General features: G+C 45.0%; 1 protein-coding gene across 3 annotated transcripts in view; it reads right to left on the reverse strand.

Moving 5' to 3' along the window:
- Dock8 (dedicator of cytokinesis 8) overlaps positions 1-22,743 on the reverse strand; it is a 196,820-nt gene that overhangs the window by 64,337 nt on the left and 109,740 nt on the right. For all 3 annotated transcript variants that reach the window (XM_052187973.1, XM_052187992.1, XM_052187982.1), the window contains 8 exons: positions 14,916-15,033; positions 13,294-13,364; positions 12,116-12,254; positions 11,414-11,515; positions 8,942-9,037; positions 8,399-8,633; positions 6,088-6,252; positions 4,981-5,153 (listed from right to left, as the gene is read on the reverse strand). In XM_052187973.1, coding sequence (XP_052043933.1) covers positions 4,981-5,153; positions 6,088-6,252; positions 8,399-8,633; positions 8,942-9,037; positions 11,414-11,515; positions 12,116-12,254; positions 13,294-13,364; positions 14,916-15,033 — 1,099 coding nt within the window. The remainder of the gene's footprint in view (positions 1-4,980; positions 5,154-6,087; positions 6,253-8,398; positions 8,634-8,941; positions 9,038-11,413; positions 11,516-12,115; positions 12,255-13,293; positions 13,365-14,915; positions 15,034-22,743) is intronic.

Below are 22,743 nucleotides of genomic sequence, written 5' to 3' on the forward strand. Positions count from 1 at the left end.
GGTTGTGTACAAACAATGAAAAGATAAATGCAGGAAACACACAACACCATAAAGGTTCTGCTCCCAGCTGAGGCTCAAACCCACATACTGAGAAAAGGAACAGTGAGATGCTACACAGAGATGGGACCAACACATGCAGTCAAACAAGTGACGACATCAAGGTACTGCGCACCAGTTCCAGGTGTGTGACCGCAGAGCCAGTTCACTTCCATACACAGTTAGTTACACAGAGACAATTTACACTTGTGTACATACTAATCACCATTTTCCCCATGTTGAAGATTATGCTCCATGCCCTAAACATGTGTTCTGAGGGTTCGACTTAACCACTAAGGCACGGCTCCAACCCAGTGGGAAGGATGGATATTAGAATGTTTCAAATGAAATAGATAACCAACAAATCCAACCAATACATAATCCCAGAAGCACAAGTCTCACTGCAGAAACATAAGAGACTTGAAAAATCAAAGCAACATGACTCCTCCAAAAAGGGCCAGTTCTAACACAATGGATTCCAACAGAAGCAAATAAGATGAACTCCCAGAGGAAGAATTTAAAAAGACTATTCATAAGAATAATTAACAATGCTAAGGACAACACAAGTACATTTCTGAATAAATTTAAGGAGACAGCAATAGACAGTTGTATGAAGAAGGAAGTCAATATAGGACAGGAAAGAGAACTCAATAACAATGTAGAGCCCGACAGTAGAGGCGCACGCCTGTAATCCCAGCACTTGGGAGGCAGAGGCAGGTGGATTTCTGAGTTCGAGGCCAACCTGGTCTATAGAGTGAGTTCTAGGACAGCCAGGGCTACACAGAGAAACCCTGTCTCGAAAAACCAAAAAAAAAAAAAAGTAGAAATATGAAAAATAATAAATTGAAATTTTGAAACAAAGATCTCAATAAATCAAACAACAACAAAAACCTTAGCAGAAAGCCTTACCAATAGAATGGATAGAAGATCCAAAATTAAACTCACAAAGCTACAGCCATGTGACCTTTAACAAAGATGCCAGAAACATACATTGGATAAAAACATCCTCTTCAGTAAGCTGGGAAAACTGGATATCACATATAGAATAAGGAAACTAGATCCTCACCTCTCATTTCTTACAGTGTATGAACATCAATTAAAAATGGAAGGAAGAATTTAACATAAGAAACTCTAAGACAGTGTAAGACACAGAGAAAACACTTCAAAATGGCGGCAAATGCTCTGTGCAAAGAATCCCGAGAACTGACGAATGGAAATGCTCAAAACGAGAAAGCTTCTGTACAGCAAAGGAAGCAACAAGAGACAGCCCACAGGGAACTTTTGCTATACATACATTTGACAGAGGGTTAATTAAGGGCACTAAATACGGAAGAATGAAACAACCCAGTCATTAAAGGGGCTAAAGAATAGACAGTTCTCAAAAGATGAATAATTGGTTAAGAAACACATGAATATACAGGATCTTTAGCTATCAGGAGAAGGCAACTCCAACACTCATGAGGGTCAGCAGTTCAAGGCCAGCCTGAAACATACTGGATAAACATAGCCCCTTTAGGTGGGGCTGGGAAAACTGGCTAGCACATATAGAATAAGGACACTGGATCCTCCCCCACCAAAACAAAAGGAGGGAAAAATTAAAGCGGTAACGAAACGGTCATTGAAATTATATCTCTCCCTCACTGAGGAGAGCCATCATTATAGGAAGGGTGTGGTTTCTGAGCTCCTCTAACTGAGGAGGTATGGATAGTTGATGGCTTTTGGAGCAAGAGTTACTTTTCTTTCTGGGAGTGGCCTCTGGTAGGTCAACCACACTCCAGTGGATGACCCTGGGCCATGAGTGTATATCTGGGCTGCACAAATGTGACTCTGTGGGTTATTAAACAACAACAACAACAACAACAACAACCAGAAAGTAAGGACATGAAGTTTGGTGTGGGCAGAGAGATCGACCTTGGAGGAGCTGCTTGTCTAAAATTCTCAAAGAATTAATAAAGACTGCAAAGAGACTAGTTGTTAAGAAAATGAATGTTAATAAAGTGTTGGAGAAGAAAGATGGACTCCTTGCTGGGAGTGTAAATTGTCCAGTATGGCGGTGGGAGCTCAGACACTGGAAACAGCACTACCCTCTGACCCAGCAGGCTATGTACCTGAAAGGCTCTCAGTCACATACTGGAAAGACATGTGCACATCTATATTTATTGCACCACTATTCACAGTAGTCAAGTATGGAAACATCTTTTTTTTTTTTTTCATGACAGGGTTTCTCTGTGTAGCCCTGGCTGTCCTAGAACTCACTCTGTAGACCAGGCTGGCCTTGAACTCAGAAATCTGCCTGCCTCTGCCTCCCAAGTGCTGGGATTAAAGGTGTGCGCCACCACTGCCTGGCGTATGGAAACATCTTAAGTGTCTAATAGCACATAAAGGGGTAGAGAAGATGTTTTATGTACACGCCAATGGAGTGTTAGTCAGCCACAGAGAACAAGGTTATGCTGTTTGCTAGAAAATGGGTGCACCAGGAAACCATGACGTGAAGTGAAGCTGGCCGACTCAGACAATATTGCAGGTGTTCTCTCGTTTGTGGTGCACAGTTGTATATGACACTCGAGTCCATTTAATGTGTGTGAGATGAGAGCAGAGGGAAGGGCACTAGTGGAGGGTTTTGAGGGGTGAGGGTAACTGCACACGATCTACTTGGAGCTATAAAACCACTGCATGCACAAGGAGTATGGACAAATAAACAAAACACAAAATACCCGCCCCACAGTAATAGTTCTAATGAAAGCGTTCACATCATCAGCTCTGGAGAAGTGCTGTAAAAGCATCCAACAGAGGTAGGTATGGCGCAAAGCTCAAGAACACTTGCTGTTCTTGCAGAGGACCGGGGTTCGAGTCTCAGCACACTCTTATAACGGCTCACAACCAACACCTCTTCTGGCATCTTCTGGCACATGGTATGATCATAGTGCACATACATGCGTACATGAAGAAATGCTTCTACACGTATATTAAATAAGTATTTTATAAAAGTATTTGACAAAGTCAACATAAGGCAATTTGTGGCGGTTCATGCCTATAAACTTAGCACTTAGGAGGCTAAGTCAGGAGAATAGCTGCGAGTTTAAGGTTGGTATGAGTTACATACTAAATTCTAGGCTAATCTGGGTTACACAGTAAGATGCTATGTCAAAAAACCTAAAACAACCAGGCGGTGATGGTGCATGACTTTAATCCCACAATACAGGAGACAGAAGCTAATGGATCTCTGAGTTGAAGGTTAAATCTTGTCTACAGAGCAAGTTTCAAGATGGTCAGGTCTATACAAAAAAGCCCTGTCTTTAAAAACAGACAGACAGACAGACAGACAGACAGACAGACAGACAGACAGACCAATCCCCCCCAAACTTAAAACAACACAAAAAGATTCCGGGAACCAATAGTTCCTTCTCATGCTAGGAGAGCAGGGAAAAATATGAGAACAGTGCCCCACCGTGGTTTAATGCGGTACTACACCAAACAACAATGGTAAAAACCCCCTTCTCAAAGGCTAGTCTCTCTTTGGACTAAATTTTCATCCCCTACTACAAAATAACCAGAAAAACTTGACCTTGGCACATATATAGAAATTTAATATTTTCATTTTTATTAACAAAAATATGAAAACCCAGGCTGTCAGCAACAGCCATAATCATGTCTTGCGTAGCAAACAAAAAGCACAGCAGTGCTGCCCCCCTGTTTAAACCAGCTCTCCGGGCAGTGAGGTGAGAGCACGCGTTTGGAGCATTTGCTCATTTCTGGGTCAAACAATAACAACAGTGACACATTTACTTCCGTTTTTGAATATGCTAAAGCCCACTAGATTATGAACGTTAGAGGGCTAAACACTGTGCATGTGACTTGAATATTTGGGGGTTTTGTTGTTTTGTTGTTTTGTTTGTCTTTGGTTTTTCAAGATGGAGTTTTCTCTGTGTAGCCTTGGCTGTTCTGGAACTTGCTCTGTAGACCAGGCTGGCCTTGAACTCACAGAGATCTGCCTGCCTCTACTTCTGCCTTTGCCTCTGCCTCCCAAGTGCTGGGATTAAAGGTTTGTGCCATCACTGCTTGGCCTGAACTGCATGTTTTTAAAATCCCAAATAAAATATTTATTAGTCATTGAAACTGTCAAGATAATAAAAAACAAGGAAAGTCCACGAAATTGTCACATCAGGAGGAGCTTAAGGAGACGTGGCCGAAAGAGGCTGTGTGGGCCCTGGAGAGGACCACAGAATAGGAAAATAGACATTAGGGAAACTGAGGAAATTGGAATAAAGTAGAAGCTTATGTTAATGATAATTATGCATTAATGTTGGTTCATAGCTGTGACAAATATACCATTCCAATGTAAAACACTACCAACAGTGGAACAGAGTCACTGTAGCTGTTGCTAATGATTAAATGACTATTTCAAAATAGCTACAAGACAGGACTTTAATTGCTTCTAGCATGAAAAAAAAAAGATGTATATTTGAGTGATGAACATGTCTAATCACCACGCACTGTATACACGAATTGAAACATTATACTGTGCCCAATGGATGTGTCTCACTGCTCTGTGCCAATTAAAAATTAAAAACAATAGATTCCAAGGAAAGTCCATGAAATTGTCTTTAGAAGGCCTATGTGAGAACTGAAATAAATAAAGACAAAATAAGACAGCAGAGAGTGTTCCAGTGCCACAGCTCAGCAGGAGTGTGCTATCACACAGAAGGTGGCTAATGGTACTGCAACAAACACTTCAAAGTCGCTCCTAGAGTATGTTAGCATTCTTACCACCAAGGAATGGTGGATGTACAGGGGAGGGGGAGGGGCTAAACATCCTAAGTACCCTGACCTGATCAACATACAAAATACTCACATATCAAAATATCATACTGGACCCAGAAGCAAAACAAGAGTACATGTGTTCCCCCCACCCCTGAAACCCCCCAGGGCTTGCCATGCCCCTACCTTTGAAGACATGATGTTTTTAACTTCCTCGTCGGCTGCACAGTGTGTCCCGGCCAGGTCTGGATTGCTGCTGCTCATCACACGGGCCTGCATCAGCTTTGAACTCACTGCGGCGGCGGATGTGCGTCCATATGTGTGATATCGAGGGTCGGGGACTACAGCGGTGGGGCCACCTGTACCCCAGCAGCCAGAGACAGGTCAACAGATAGGACAGAGTCAGTTATGAAGCTCGAGCAAGACCCACCGCCGGAGGGGTGGCAGGGACATGTAAACCTGCCAGACGGGCAGGGAAGAAGCCTCATTCTGCAGCTGTGAGGGGCAGGGAGGCAGTGTTGGGTGAAGCGGGCACAGTTTCAGGTGGTGGAGTGCGGGGAAGACTGTGGGGAGACTGGAGACACATGCTTGGAGTTTCTGAATTCTCAAGGAAAACAAGAAATACGAATATTTTGGTTTGACCAATATTTGAATGACTAAATCCTATAAGTCTTGGAGGGCGGTCGTTCAGAATTGAGTCATCCAGTCATCTTTGGAGGACCGGCACATGCAATTTTTCAAAGTGAGTCCAACTTTGGTTTAAAAATTGGACTGAAATTACAGATTTATGTAAAATATGACTGCAGAGATTAAAAGGGTGCCACGTTTATTTGGATGTGGGACTTTAAAAAGTCTACTGATGGTATTTTTATACATCAGGCTAGCCAGGCATATGGTTCATGGCCTACGCAAATAACTAAGAAGAATAGTGAAATGGATTATTATTAACTTAGCTTGGGGAACTTTTTTAGGTAATGAAAAGTTTAAGAACGTCCAATGGCGTGCCTGCTATGGGACAGATTCTTACAGTCAACAATTCTCCATCTTTTAAAGCTGATCCTCAAGTGGGTCATAAATTGGCAGTGGGGTAAAGGTGCCTGAGAAGTTACTGACTAGGCAGACACAGCATGCACAACATAAAAAGAGGGAGGGAGAAACATCTAGAAACTTTTAATTTCAGCACTTATGTAAGTTTTACTCTGAAAACCAAAATGGAACCTTTAATCCCAGTGGCAGTGGTCTGAGGTGGCACCCTGCCAGATACCTGCCCCACCCCACTCCAGGAAGCGGTACCTGGCTTGGGTGCATCCCTGTGCAGCTCAGGCAGCCGGAACACATAGTGTACGTAGGAGGCCAGCAGGCAGTTCCTCCCGTGCTGGTCCTTTCTCAGGTCCTTGCTGTTGTGCAGGCTGTTGGCAATGGCCACCACAGACTCAAAGGCAAACTGGGAGAAGTTTGCTGAGGAGACAAGAAGAGAAGAGAGAAACTGAGGTAGATGTTCTCAGGCTGGTAACAGTACGTCTGAATCACTGACCACCTTAGCCAGGCAAAAGAAACGCCCATGGAGGCAGGTACGTTCCAGTCAGATCCAGTGTTTCAGATCTGCTCGCCACAGACACGTTCAAGCTCGGCTGGCCTAGAACTCACTGCGATCTTCCTGCTTCAGCTGGAATTGCAGGCACGGTAGCATAACCCGCCATGCCTGGCTCACATCTGTTTTTCTCTCCACTGCAGACAGCACAGTTCCCCACAGCCTGGACACGCCCATGTCCTTCCGCTATTGCTCTCTAACCTCAGCTGAAAACTGGGTGGCCTCAACAGAAAGAAGTTATCAGCAGCGCCTTGGGCTCGAGCCTTTGGCCCTACCTCAGACTACACGAACCAGAATCTGCATTTCAACAGGACGCCCAATGCATAAATCTGTCCTCCAACAGATTCTCATAGAGGTACATCTTTAAAACACACCCAGGTCATTCCCCATAGCAGCTCCGTGCGAACTGTCTGTACCCTATTGGTCTGGTGCTCCGAGCCGGTGATCATTTGGCTTTAGCCAACTCTGCCTATTTCTGCTCAAATATAGCAATGTCCTAGTGAGGTAGCCATCAGATTATCCCATTGTGTGATCTTCTCTCCTTCCTTTGATCATGCTGTCCTCCTCATCTGGAGTGGCTTCCTTGCTTCTTGCTACAAAGTTACACTGACCACAAAGTCAGACTACCAGTTCCATGCTCAGACTTCTGCACAAAGCCGGCAATGCCCCACAGTGATAGGAATCCAAACCGTATCATTTTGCAGCTATGCCTGGTGGTAAATGTAGCCTCTCTGCAAAAGCTGGGAACCATCCCCAGGCTGGTGCATTTCTCACCATTGTTTTGTGCCTCCTCCTTCCCATACTGTGTCCTCCATAGCACTAGACAGAGCAGAAGCAGGTTCCAAATGAATGGTCGCAGACTAAGTCCTTCATTGTCCTCATGTGCACATTTGTGTACACAGGTTCCTGTGTACACATGTGTGTGCTGAGGCCTGATGCTGACATCGAATGTCTCCCTCAGTTGTTCTCCACCTTCTTGTTTTGATACGGGCCTGAACTTGTCAGGCAGACTGTGATGGCTGGCCAGTGAGCCTCAAGGATCACCAGCAAGTACCCGAAATGCAGCTGCACCCCACAAAATCCTACTTAAAAACATTTTAACATTTGTGTGTGTGTGTGTGTGTGTGTGTACCATGGGGCAAATGTGGAGTTCAGACAACAACTTACAGGAGTCAGTGTCTGACTCCTGTAAGGAAGGAGTTCTTCTACCACGTGGATCTCAAGCATCTAATTCCATCATCAATCAGGCCTGGAGACAAGCACCTTCATTTGCTGAGTCATCTTATCAGCCCTAAAAACCCATTTTTAGTATTCTTTCTCACCCTTCCAATCCCCTTCTTTTCTTTCAAAAACACTTTTCTTTCTTACATTTACTTATTTTTATTTCATTTTGTGATGTATATGAGTGTTTTGCCTGCATGTATGCATGTGTACTATGTTAATGTAGTGCCCGTCGGGGGCAAAAGAGGGCATCAGATTTCTTTAAACTGGAGATAGACATAGTGTGAACTGGTTGAGTTCTGGGAACTGAACCTGGGTCTTTTGCAAGAGCAACAAGTGCCTTCAATGACCAAGTCATCCCTCTAGCCCTTCTTCCTTTTTTAAACATGTAAGGACTCTGACAAAACAGTCCTGGGACTGACTTCATGCCAAATGTTGCAAAAGTTGCTCCCAGCATTTGTGGATTTGTGAATAGCCAGGATTCATTGGCCAAGTGCGCCTGCCCGCCTGCTGTCTGCCCGCCTGCTGTCTGCCCGCCTGCTGTCTGCCCGCCTGCTGCCTGCCCGTCTGCCGGCCTGTCTGCCTGCTTGCCCATCTGCTGCCTGCCTGCTGCCTGCCCGTCTGCTACCTGCCCACCTGCTGCCTGCCCGCCTGCTTGCCCGCCTGCTGCCTGCTGCCTGCCTGCCTGCTGCCTGCTGCCTGCCTGTTTGCCTGCTTGCCTGCCTGCCTGCTTGCCCGCCCGCCCACCCGCCCGGATCTAGCCATGCCTCCTCCCCACCCCCTGGCCTCTACCTGTTTGGCCAGCAATGACCATGGGCTGCACAGAGAGCTGGAAAAGCTTATCCAGCACCAGGTGGAGGAAGAGAACGAGGGGCTCCAGGCGGGAGGAGTTGAGGCAGATGATGCTGAGTTTCAGCTCATGCTCCAGCGTGTTCTCTGTGATCTTCTGGTCCAGCACCCGGATAGGGAAGGTCACCTGGCTCTCCAGGGAATGGCAAAGGGTGAAGAACTTCTCCAGGTGGTTATCCTGGGAAGGCAGAAGGTAGAAGACTCTCAAGAGGTGTTACTCTTTCAACATTCCCCCAGGAGCTTGGAGCAATCCCTTCACCAGTGCTTTGGATTGGAAGTCAAAGTCTGCTTCCAGCAAAGGCAATGGACTCATTTGTAGAATGCGGCATACAAAAATAGAACCTTTTAATAACTAGTAATTGAAGAAACAATAAATCAGGCTCCAACTCATGCTGAAGGAAGTTGGTGGACTCCGTACCACAGTGTCAAGAAAGGACACAAAGCAGATAGATAACCCCAACGGTGGCAGGCCTTGACGCCCCTTACCTGGGTGTGAACGGAAGAAACAGCTTGCACTTCAATATTAAATACCCCCTTATGGCCCTCGGCCCACTTAATGGGAGGATTCTGTAAAGGGACTTTCTGTGTTAAAGAGAGAGAAAGAGAAAAGATTAGCAATGCAGTTTCCTTTCCAATTGTTAGCCAGCAGTACAAGCAGCCTGTCGGGAACGGCAGGGCTCTACAATAGAGAACTTCCATACTAGACTTGGGAGTCAGAGGCCTTGTCTCAAGTTCAAGTCTACAGCAAACTAGTTATTTTCACACTGAGAAGTCAAGCACACACAACACACGGGTGAGGTGGGGTGGGGTGGGGTAGGGGGCCGTTAGCATTTGTTCAAACGATGGAAGAGTTAGCTGGGTGATCTACCTCTAACCTCTTCATTCAGACCAATGGGGTCTTTGATGCTAGGAATGTAGTCATGTGATCTTCCTATCAATCAGAGATATCAGGACAGAGACTGGGAATTCGAATGGGTGCGAATGCCAGAAATTACTTCCTTTTTAGCCAAGTGTTTCCAAGTGGCAGTCCTGCTCGGCTCCTGCGTGCTCATTATGCGTCCTCCATTTTCGTTTACCACCAATACCTACTTCTTAGGCCTTAGAAATAACTCCCGTCTCAAGCTCCTATCAGCATTGCGTTCTTCTAGAGAGACGAGAGGGTGCCGGGGCAAAGAGGGCCTCGCATGGGTACTGCGCCTTTTTAGTCATAACGGCAGGAAGCATCCTATGCGTGCAAGGATAGGCCAAGGGGGTAGCGATGGACGTCTCTGAGTGACACAAGCTGGGGCCCGCAGGGTATTGGACCTGTTGTGAACTGGCTGTTAACGTTTAAAAGTCAGCGAAGTTCATATAACAGCTTCATTTCTAACTTCAGAGCTGGGACATCTCCCAGCATGGTACCGGTGTGTGGAGCAGAGGCAAGCCTTAGCCCTTGAAACCTCTGTACAATCCCCAGAACAAAACATTCCACCAGGAGGACCAGCCTCACTTACGTGCCCTGCTGGATTCCTGTAGACACTGGAGTTTGCATTTGTGATCTAGAGCAGTGGCATCAATAGAAACCCAATGGGAATCAACATTACTTTTTCATTTGAGAGAGGGGGCTACAGAGAGAGAACACGCATGTGTATATGCACAAATAGAGGCCGGAGAATATTTTTAGGAAGTTGGCTCTCTCCTTCTACCACGTGGATCCTGGAGATCAAGATCAAACTCAGGTCATCAGACTTGGTAGCAAGCACCCTTCCCTTGTTTTTGTTGTGTGTGTGTGTGTATGTGTGTGCGTGTGTGTGTGTGTGTGTGTGTGTTTCCTGTTTGCTCTTGTTTTTTTAACGAAGGTTCACTAGGCTTTAGACTCAGTGTTCTTCCTGCCCCAATGTCACTCAGCCTGGGATTACAGCATGCACCTCCTTGCTTGGCTCTGGAAAGGCTGTTGTGAGGGGTGACTGCAAGATGCTGTATGCAGAGGACATAAAGATAAACTGGAATGTCTCCATCCTTAGGCTAGCCTGTGGTATCAAGCGGAACAGGTTTAGTCTAAAACAGAGGGATAGGGCCGGCCTGGGTGGGTATCAGAAAATGGCAGGGGAGAAGGACTGTGAAGGGTCTATCTAAACTCAAGGTCCTGGAAATTTCTTCTACTTTAAATCCAAAAGAATTAAAGGAAGAACTATAAGTGGTCTGAGCCCTAAAACATGATAGTGTAAAAACATGATCCTGGTGGGGAACAGGAAAGGTGGTCACGGAACAGAGAAAGGATGATGTTCAGGATTATATTAATATTTAAGGACCTCTGATCATATTGTGATACAAAGAGTCATATCCTCAAGATACATGATAGAGGGGGCTGGAGAGATGGCTCAGTGGTTAAGAGCACTGACTGCTCTTCCCAAGGTCCTGAGTTCAAATCCCAGTAACCATATGGTGACTCACAATACCCATAACAAGATTTGAGGCCCTCTTCTGGAGTGTCTGAAGACAGCTACAGGGTACTTATAATTAATTAATAAATAAATAAATAAATAAATCTAAAAAAAAAGATACATGATAGAATATTTACAAGTAAGATGATCTGCTTAAAAATAATCCTCATTGATGTAGACCTCTACCAACGGGTGGAGAAGTGTGATGCTGAAAGGGTTCTTGGCAAGAACGGTGTCTATCACAGGTGGCTCAGCCTGCCTCCTCATCTCCAGAACCCTGTGCAGCGCACAATTCCAGGTTGCACTGCCTCAGGTGCACGTTGCACCTACGGCACATCCTGGTGTGGCGGCATCTAAATTGAGTATGATATTCATCCCATCCTGTCAGAACAATGTGCTCTCAGAAAACATGGCGTGCTTGGGGATGACAGCCCTGGAGGACCCAGCGAGTGGCATCCCGGGGAATGGGGTGGGTGTGAGAAAGTGATCTAGACTACAGCAGGACAGGAAGCAGCTGCTAGACAGCGCTGGTTACCTCAGCAGAATGGATGGAATAGTTGGGTGGCAGTTTTTCCAAGGCAACTGGCAGACAGTAGGATCCGGTTTGAAGACGTTCGTTTAAGAGAATCGGCAGCCACTGAAACAGATGGCGTCAAGAGCAGAGAGGGTTTTACGGCTGCATGGAACTCAGGCGATTTATCTAGCTCACAGCCATCAAACAAAACTAAACAATGATTAGATATTGACCGGGTCTCCTGGCAGTGGTTTCAGTCCCGTTCTTTGCACTGTAAATTCCCTGAGCTTTCTTGAGGTGGTGATGGCTGTGATTTGCTGTTTTCTGGGCCCACATAGTAGCATTTTTTTTTCTTTATAGCCGCTGTCGGCTCCTGTCTGAATATCAATGTTCATTTACCTTTCACAGTTTTTAAAGAAATAACTTTTTCCCCCTCCTTGAAGAGCTAATTCTACATGTGACGCACTTACATTAAATTTGGAAATAACAGATATTGGAATGGAAATGTTCTTTAGAGATTTACCGCCCACCAGCTTTCCATGGGAGGAGCCTGTCTTTCTCTAAGTACAGCTGTTTCTACTCTCTGCTCTAATATGCACCACGTATTTTGCAGCTCCTGACAGGAGAGAAGCAGGTGAGCAGACCGCACACCGTCTCTGCAGGGACCTTGGCTGGCACCTGCCAGCCACTGCACGGGGAAGCAGCGCGGGGAAAGCAACCCACCGAGTACCCCAGCAAGCTTTCTCCGGAGGCGCCCTGCTTCTGCTGACAGCTGATGTGGTAGAAGGTGAAGAGGAGATGGTGATTCACTGTGAGCTTGGCAGGGAGCTTGATTTTCACTTCTTCATAAAAGTCAGGAGACCTGCATCAAAAGCACGTTGTATGCAAATCACTTCCGGCCAAAGGATCACCCCTGAGGTACAAGGCAGAGCACCCACTGCCTGGCGACCCTTGGCTCCCATATGCCTGCACGCTGAGGGGTTTTTTATTCCACATCATCCTGCTTCTTAGCTGTAAGGCCTTGCGGCCACGCTGACATTGTGAGAAACATTCCACCTACATAAAACTGTCAAGGCTTCGTTAGGCAGAAAGGGCTTTCCCCATACGATGGAGAAACCCAAGTCAGTCTGGAGAGGATGCGATTCTATGGCTATGGTCTCTTTTCCCATTTTAGCCCCCCAAACAGGTCTGGCATGTGGCTGTCCCCATCAGTGGACTGTGCTAAGGCTTCCCAATATCACCCACTTCATCCCCTTGACAAGTCAGGCCAAGGTTCGCAGAAAGCCCCTAAAGGAGTCCAGTTTCAGGCCAGGGTGAAACCCATAGTGACGTCCCTCCTCTCCTGTGATGTGTGAATGAGGTCAGTCAGTCCCGTGACTCACTTTACAGACATAGTCAAATATACCATTTTTCCTTTGGTTGGTAGACTACAAGATGACCAAAGAGAGTTGGGCTTTGTTTCTGGCCCTCTGGATCTCAGTCCAAATGAGAAAATACTCTTCTTTATTTATTTAACACTATAAAAGTATCATTTTGGCTACATCAAGAGTTATAAAACAAATACAAGTGCAGAGTTTCCGATGTCTGTAAACAACAGTCTATTAGAAATCCCATTTGGCTGGAAAATATAATAAAAACTCTGTTTCTGAAGAGTGTAAGAAAAAAGTGTTATTTTGTAGATAGTTAGAATTATATTAGATTCTGGAAGATATTTCCTATCAAAGCCTTAGTCATTTATAAAAAGCATCCATTAGTGGCACTGAACAGGTGTAAACGTCTCTGCTCCTCTGTTACCATGTTGCAAAAACAGTTGGGAAAAGCACTTGTGGAGTTAAAAACCAAAAACCTAGGGGATATTGAAATGGTTGTAGTCTATGTTCAGGACACTGGAATATACTTACTTATTATGGTATGTAATAGCTGTGTACACTTCCTGCAGAAATTCAGGGCCACTGGACTTCCCAAAGATGACCTGTTTGCCAACATGGAAGGAACCAAGTTAAGAGGGAGTTTGGGCTCTATGAGCATGTGCTACCACACCAACAAGATGCTGCACTCCCAGAGCTGTAGTTTATAAATTAAGGCTAAGTCCTACCACTGGCCCAACCATACAAACCAGAAGTGAGGTGAAGGGTAAACTGAGGCTTTCAGGGAATAATGAGTGACCAGCGGCATGGGCTTGTGAGACTGGAAAGCCATAGTCTCTTTACTGCCTCTGTGCATGGGCATACATGGTGTCACATTCATTTGTGCCCAGTGAGGTGCCAGCATCTTTTCCCCTCCTAAGACAAGGACTCAGCCATGTGGGTGACTGTAGTCTCCACTGCCTTGGCCAGCCGTGTGCAGAAAGCTCATGCAGCCTGCTGTAGCCCTGACGGTACGTGATCTGACTGGCGAACTTGCAGCAACCCAGGGCTTGGCGAGTGGAGAACTGGCTTACATCTACCACTGTCCCTTGGCTGAGGACACTGGTCACACGCAGAGTGTGCACGCTTGGAAGCTGGCGTGGTGGCCGGCCAGGGCTAGGGCAGAGGGGACCAGGCGAATCCTCCAGACCTCTCTTCCCTTCCAAGCATCCTCCCTCTTCCACCTTTCCTGCCACTTGCATCAGAGGAGAGGTGGGAGAGGGCAGACGTTTTAAAAAGTAGATACACGAGGATGAAGTAACTTCCACCAGACAAGGATGTGAGAGAAAAAGCCCAAACCTCTCCCTCTCCTACTCTGTGCTTAGGCATTCTCCCCAGTACCCTCTGTGTTACAGGGGCTCAAACCCAGGACCTCCATGCATGCTAAACTAGTGTTCTCAGTAGCTACAAGCGCAGCTGAATATTAGCTGAATTCTAGGATGTGTGTGAATAGTAATAGCTAACCAACCGTGCCATTTACTAGCAAATTCTGGTGTTAGGGGCCTCTTAGATAATCCTATTCTAGCCTTAGTTTATAATCTGACTCAGGATAAAAGTCCATTTCCAAAGGTGTTGCGCTACTGTGTTTATTTCACTGGGCTTTGCTTCCGGTTTGTTCTGCATGTTTTACATGCATGCATGTTCTGCACGGTTCTACTTACACTCACCCAAGTGCAAACGTGGAAGAAATTCAGCCAACTAGTGATCACCAAGCCACCCTCTAACTCAGCAGTGTTAGAATGCCCTCACTCTGTAGGCAATGTGGAGAGACCCTACACCACCTTTCAGTCCTTTTTAAATGATCTTCAGTTCTAAGGTGTGGCATCCCACAAAGGCATATTTTGGGAAAGAGACTTAAGACTGGTGCTGGTTCCCGACCATTATCCTGTGGACAGTTCTGGACCAGCCAGAAAGGTTCCTCATGTGTTGAGTAGGCTATGCTAGAACAAAACAGTCTTTGCATTGAGATGCTGGTAAAGCCCTCATCTAGCATCAAGAGACCTTAGGTATGTGGTGGACATACTCTGTATGCTGAGGAACTCTTCATTTCATCCCTGCGACCTGGCAGAGGGAGCACAGCCCAGCCAACTCGAGGCAAACACTCCCCATCGACTTACCGGCATAGCATTGCTGGGGTCTTCTCCACACATGAACTGAATCTTTATTGTAATGTTCCTGGCAGATGCTAGCTTGTTAGCAAAGTTCAGTCTCTGTGGGTATACGTACAGAAGATTTCTGGAAAAGAGAGAAGCCAATAATCAGCCGTCAATGTCTTGAGTCTACTTCTGCTTTTGTTTAAGTCCAAGAAGTTGCTTTCAAAGGCAGACCATTGTGTTTTTTTTTGTGAGATACCACCATGGCGGGCCATGGCCAGGACCACAGGGGCAGGGGACGGTGCAATTCAATAACCACACTTTAGACCTCAGGTTCAGGTGTTGCTCTTTGAGCAGGTGACCATGAGGACAGAGGGTTGTGTCAGCAGCTGTGACAGGTACATGAACCTTGTATTAGCAGATGCAGAAGACAATCGTTCGACGGGGTTGGGTCACACTAAAAGTAGGAGACGCTATGCTGCCATAAATTCTCCCCAGCTAGAAGTGACTGATGAAGTGAGAGGTCTCTCAGTGGACCGTTTTAAGCTAGGCCATTCCAAGTGGAAGGTGATACAGCTCTGCTATTTTCCAAGGTGTTTTCTGCAACCTACATCCATATTACTATGATGACCCCCTTTTGTTGTTTTGAGACAGTAACAAATGCTATTGGGCTGTCTCTGTTACTGTTTTAAAATGTGTCCATGTGGAGAAATGGCTCTGTGGTTAAGAGCACTTGAATCACAACCATGAAGAACAGAGTTTGGATACAACAAACTGGGCATCTGGAGAATGCTTGTAACCTCATGTATGATGGGGACGTAGAGAAAGGAGGCTCTCTGGAGCTTGCTGGCTTTCAGCCTGGAAGACCTGAGCTCTCGATTGAGGAACAGACACTGCCTTCATGTAATAGGCAGAGAGGGTTAGAGGATACCTGAAATCATCATCATCTTCATCTCGGTGAGCATGCACTTACACCGACCGACATGGACATATACCCACATAGACATATACACTAACTATCTGAATAAATAAATACATTTCTTTAAAGATTTGGCATAGTTTTCATTCTCAATACACACTACTAAATTATTAATGTCATCAATTGGGTCTAGTAGGTTTCACTAGAAAAGAGTGAATGAGTTTTGCAGTCAAGTGTGAGGTAAATGAATAGCTGAGTGGACCTGCTTCTGATGGACTGTGAAGAGCGGTCCCCAAGAAGTCACTTTGGATCAGATGAGCACAGAAAGCCATGCTATAAATCTAATCCTGGTGAACCATTCAGGACAGTTCATGTTCAGAATCCCTGTCCTGGTCTGAAGAAGAGGAGATGGGATTTCTGAGTGTTTCGAGTCAGGGTTTCTCTGTGTAGCCCTGGCTGTCCTAGAACTCACTTTGTAGACCAGGTTGGCCTCGAACTCAGAAATCTGCCTGTGCTGGGATTAAAGGTGTGCGCCACCACCACCCAGCTATAGTTTTCTGAACTAAGTAGATAGCACCCTAGAGAGGCCAGATTTAGGAATTAGGCCTATCCCCGCCTCCCATTTCAGAATAAATTTGAAAGTTTTATTGTGTAATATATTTCATTGGAAGCCAATCAATAATGAAACAAGAATATTTCACAGACTACCATTAATTCTCATTTGGTTTTCTGTTAGTATTAAGGCTTTGAGGTGGTTAACTCTGCTTCCTACGCCTATATTCTCCAGTCTGCTCTACTCTTTCTAACCCCAATGCTATGTAGTGTTAACAGGTATTTGGAGAAAAGAAGGTGGCAGGGTAACCAAACTACTGGGGAAGCTTGGGGCAAATTAAGATAAGCAGGCTACTTTGTACCCTGAATGCCTTACACCAGTGGTTCTCGACCTTCCTAATGCTGAGACCCTTTATACAGTTCCTCATGTAACAGAGAGCCCCCCACCCCCAGCCAGAAAGTTATTTTCATGGCTACTTCATAACTAATTTTGCTACTATTATGAAACATAATGTAACCATCTATGTTTTCTGTGGTCTTAAGAGCCCCTTGTGAAAGGAAGGGGTGGAGACCCACAGGCTGAGAAACACTGCCTTATAAGGAAACAGTTCCTTTTCCTATATATTTAGACCTCAGAACTCATTTTATTTGGCTGGCCTTTCTTGGTATATTTCAGAACTTCTACATTCTAGGAAATCACTTGAAGAAACACCAAAATAAAGATATCTGACTAAAGAAGAACGTGTCAATCCAGGAAGAAATTACAACCCAAGGATTCTTCTAAGCTAGGTGTAGGAGTGTAATACTTGGGACCCCAGAGCTCGAGAGGCACAGGCAAGAGGATCATCGCAAGCTTGAGGCCAGCTTGATGTACAAAAGGAAACATAGACCAACCAGGGGTACATAGCACAATTCTGCTTTGAAAGTTAAAAAAAAAAAAAAACAAAAAACAAAAAAAAACAAAAGACAAGACAAAACCAAAGGATTTTCTACTCAAATATATTGTAGTAAGGAATGCTTTCAGGTAATTCATGAAGAAAATCAATATTTGGAATTCTGAAGAACACAGGAGCTGTTCGTTTGTGTGTAAAGTTCAAAGGTCATAGGGGCAAATACATAGCATTCTTATGCTTTGTTGACCCCGTCTCTCTAAACTGGGTGCTCCCTGGAGACAGGATGGGGGTGAGAGTCTAGGGGCTGGTAGAGCTGCAGTGACCTTTCTAGGCCACCCTGACCTCACACAATAGTATCACCACCCTGGATTCTTGCCCTTTGTTTTAACCTGTCATTATCCCATTCTCTTGTTGGCCCCCATTGCTGCCTACACCGAATATTTCTCATACTCAAATGAAAAGGAGCATATGACAATAATCTAAGCTTAATTTCAATGGCCAGACTATTCAATGGGGTTCAAATATTTGAGCGTACACAGCTTATCCAGGAATGCAGAGGATGGGTCACCGTACAACAGAGACTAGGGTAGAATCTGGGTGTCTTCAAGTCAGAGGTATCAAGTGCAAGCCAATGCTTTCTAAGATGAGAAGATCACAGCCTTGCAAGATGAGGTGGTTTCATCTGTGGGTCAGCCACTGAGAGCAGAAGACCTAACATCCTCTGCATTTCCCTGCCCTCTGCTGTCTCAGTGGACCTGCTGATCTCACCCACTAGTCAGAGTAAATCTGATACGGTTAAGGAACAAGAGTGGGCACTGATATATTAAGGTACTGAAGGCAGTTTATATTAGTGCCAAAAGATACGTGTGTCTGTGTGTGTGTTGTGTGTGTGCACACACGGTTATGAGCACATAAACACGTCTGTCTGGGGAGTCCATACTCCTCTGCCCATTGCTCCTTGTTTATCCTCACTGCAATCACGTCTATAAGCAGGTTAATGTTTATTGCGCTGCAGGGATAGGATATCTTAAAAAGGGTTAATGCTGGAGCCAGAGAGCAGAGATTGGAATCCATCTTTGCTTCTTCTACTTGTACAGCTTTGACAGACTTTGTTTCTGGAGAGTTAGATTTCCCATAAAGGCACCAACCAATAGACTTTGGGAGGGGAAGGAGGCTTGCTTCAAGTTCCAGGCCAACCTGGGCTACATAGCAAGAGAGCCTATTTCAAACAGCCAGAGAGAAAGGAAGGAAAAGAATAGAAAGGAAAAGAGAGAACTTACTAACAATGGCTGTTAGAATGACAGGTCATTCCACACAGCTGACAAACCAGATATGCACTGCCCTCTCCCCTCCCCCATCCTCATCCTCTCCACTCCAGACCACCTTCTCTTGTCATCTGGACCACAGAACTTCCTTCTTTCATTCTTTTTAAAAAACATCATTTATTTTTCCATGTGTGGATGTTTTATCTGCACATATGTCTGTGCACCGCATGTGTTCCCAGTGCATGTAGAGGCCAGAGAAGGGGGTTAGAGCTCCAAGGACTGGAGTTAATGGATGCTTGTGAGCCTCATGTGGGCGCCGGGACTCGAGCATGGGCCCTTTGGAAGAGCACCCAGTGCTCTTGACCACTGAGTCACCTTTGCTTCCTAAAGAGGGATCTTTGAAAAATATTAAGAGCTTCTGTCAGGTCCCTCCCCACAATGCTTTCCCAAACTTTTATTGTGGGTCTTACTTGACCTGGTTCTTTTTTTTTTTTTTTAAGATTTATTTATATGTGACCATTTTGCCTGTGTGTGTGTGTGTGCTCTGTGGGCATGCCTGTTGTGAGCTGCCATGTGGACACTGGAACCAAACCTGAACACTCTGCAAGAGCAACAAGTATTTTGGTGTGTTTGTTTATTTGCTTGCTTGTTTCTGAGACAGCCCTGGCTGACCTGGAACTATACAGACCAGACTAGATTCAAATTTACAGACACCCACCTGTCTCTGCCTCCCAAGTGTTAGAATTTAAGGTCTGGGCCACTACATCTGGAACAAGGACTCTTAACTTCTGAGCAAATTATCTAGTTCCCTGACTTTATTTTATATTATTTTTTCCACATTTACTTTTTTTTGGCTTAGTACATTTAAAACATACTCCTGACCTTCTCTCTAGCAGTTCCCACAGTGACCTCAGCTTTCTAAATACTGGGGATTCAGATCATGTGGCACAGCCTCCCAGTTTTCCTGACATCTTATCTACTTGATCTACACGACCACCCCACATCTTTCTCTCATATACAAATACAGCTCATGTCACTTTATAGTCACATCATTCTATCTATACATGATTCTGATTATGAAAGCAATACGTTCCCATGGATGTATTATGTGCACAGGTGTCACCACTGAATAGCTGAGAAGCATAGGAAAGTATTTAATACTAAAGAATTCTTTAGAAGAAAATGGCAACCATTCATTATTCCTGTGTGAGGAGAACCAAGGTAAAAACTCTAGCAGCAGAGCTTTGAGATCACATTGGCCAGCAGGAAAGGAAGAGTGAGCAGAGCACCCTGAAAGCCAAACAGGCTAAAGGGTGGAATACAGCCTCTGTGAGAGGGACAAGCTGGCCACAGAGTGACGTCCACGGAGAATGTTCACCAGCCAGTGACATTCCTGGAATACAAGTTGCTGCTGCTGAGCTCATCAGAGCTAATGAGCTCTCTGTGCAAAGGTGACAGATGACAGCATGGTGACTATCTTATCACTGCTCAGGTCAGGGGACCATGACGTCAGCAGGATGGAAACTATGCCATAGGGAGTAAAGTTTATGAAACCAGAGGCAGTTGTCTGGTTAGTAAGAGCAGAGTGCAAACTAACCCTTCATGCAGTGCTCCCATGTCTCCACTCCTGACCCGGGTTTCCTAGACCATGGTGTGAATAAAATATATCTCTGTTTCTTTGTTCTGTACTTGTCACTGTACACAAGGAGGGCTAGTCAGCAGAGCCAGAACACAGCCTCTGGAACTCTTGGGAGACTTCACCACAGGCTTAGAGATCCCAACATGCACCAAGGACCAGCTATCACTGTTCATGACCAACCCTGGACTCTTCTTTTCAATGCGTATCTCTTTGAAAGTGGATCTGAGGTGAGTCAAAGGCTTATTTTCCATACATGATGTTAGGTGAAAACCCAGGATATAACTAAACAAACAAACAAGCAAGCAAACAAGTAAAACAACAACGACTATAAAAAACCCACCAAAAAACATACGCACCAAAAACCAAAAACCAAACCAAACCAAGTCAAATAAAACAACAACAACAACAAAAACTCTGACAGGCTAAAAAGAGGCAGAACATGCAGAACATGAGGACATGTGAAAGCAGGGACTGGAAAAGACTGGGAAATGAAAAGCAGTAGGTTTGATTTTGAAATAGGATTTTTTTTTTTTTTGTTTTCTTTCTGTTATTTCAATATGCGGCCTTTGATGAAGTAATGGTATTTAAATGCACTTTTTCTTAAAGGGAGAAACAAAGTACTAATTTTTTTATTGTGTGGGCTGTCTTCTTTGTACCTGTTGCAGAAGGGCTGATGTCAACTGTCACGACAAGGATGCCTGCGAGCACGGTAACATTCCCAGATCTAGAGATCTCAGCAGAACTGCAGAGTCTGGAGATCTGGGGCCTGGATCAAAACCTCTGGACTGTTCTCACCACCTCTCACTTTCCCTGGCTTCTGTGTCTCTCTTGCTTTCTCTGCACCTTTAATTTTCAGGTGTATCTCTCCCTGCCTCTCCCTGAGTCCTCATCTCTGTGCTTTCCTGAATACCACCCCTCACTCTGTCATTGGCTCTGTGACAATCTGAGATGTTCCTCTTAAGCTGATCTCTGGCCACCAGGTCCACCTGTCATTGAAACCTGTTTCTTAAGACTTTTGTTGTGGTTGTTGGTTCGAGACAAGCTGTTATAATATTATACAGAGTAAATATAATAAATGAGAAAGTGAGTATATTTTAATATATATTAAGTAACACATGCTTAGATGCTTATAGCCTAGGGAAATCTTAGGTCTTAGATATGGATTCTGGAAGCTGGGGACAGAAAAATAGGTTTTTCTATCCTAGAAATAGAATTCCATATGACTCAGCTCAACTGCTTGTGCATACATTCACCTAAAAGTCTCTGTATCTTACTACAGAGACACTTGCTCATCTGTGTTCATAGAGGCCTTATTCACAATGGGAAAGAAATGGAATGATGTTCATCAACAGATGACTAAATAATGAAAATATGGTATATATGCAGAATTTTATTCAGACTACGAAATCTTCAGGAAAACGGATGAACTGTAAAACATACTAAGTGAGGTATCCTAGACTCAGAAAGATACATGCTAATCCTTCTCTCCTATGTATGTGAGTGTGTGTGTGTGTGGTGTATACATATGTGTTGAGGCTAGAGGAGAATGTGTGCATCCTGCTCTATTGTTTTCCACTATATCCCAGGATCTCTTGTCACCTGCAGGGTTTTCTGTCACCCTCAAGGTCTCCTGTCATCCCCAGGGTCTCCTGTAACCCCCACTGTCTCCTGTGGGTCACTTCCCACTCCTACCCCCTTCCTGTGGTTACAGTTGCCTAAGGGTTTGAACTCAAGTCCTCAGTTTGACAGCAAGTGTTCATCACTGAGCTGTCTCTCCAGCCCTGCCCTCCCCCTCACCCCCACCTTCCTCAATCCCCAGCCCAGGCTTAGTTTTAAAGTTTGAAGAAAAGGTTAAAGTGTGCCCAGAATTTTCTTGCCACTAAACACAACATTAGCCTCAGTGTGCAAATCCTTTAGAAGGTAACGAGCCACTAAGTTGAGGCCCTCTGATTTTGTCATTATTAAACCACCATGTTTATCTTTCCATGAATAATAGTTGCACAGATCTAAACTCACACTTTGAAAGTTATTTAGCAAGACTATGAAGTAAAAGAGGTAGGATAGGCCCATCTGTTGCATCCTTATAATCTCTCTGGCATTTTAAGCTAGTGGGCAAATTATTATTATATTTTTTTTAATTTAAAAAGATCCATCTAATCAGTTAGCCATGGTTTCTTACACTGGGGCTGCGTATGTAGCTCAGTGGTAGAGTGCATGCTAGGTAGCAGGAGGCCTTAACTTCCATCTCCAGCATCCTGTGAGGGTTCAGGCCTCCCCGCTCCTGCAGGCCTGGCTATGTGGATCTGTACCTGTGGTGTCTGTCTGCCTCTCCCACCCAACTCTACACTTCTCGTCAGAAAGCCCTGACAGAGCATCTCTTGGTTAGCCCTGATCCTTGCAGTGAGGGCCAGAGGGCAGGCTGTCTGAGACTGGAAACCAAAGATGTCCATTCATGGAGAACTGTCAAATACCTCTGCTCTGGAGAGAAGAGTAGATGAATGCTGACCCTTGGGGACCTCAGCAGACAGGAAACTTGAAACTAAGGATGCAAACACTTAAAAACAGAAGGTCCTCCTCTCTCTCC

The sequence above is a fragment of the Apodemus sylvaticus genome, chromosome 1 (assembly GCF_947179515.1).
Source record: "Apodemus sylvaticus chromosome 1, mApoSyl1.1, whole genome shotgun sequence".
Lineage (NCBI taxonomy): Eukaryota > Metazoa > Chordata > Mammalia > Rodentia > Muridae > Apodemus > Apodemus sylvaticus.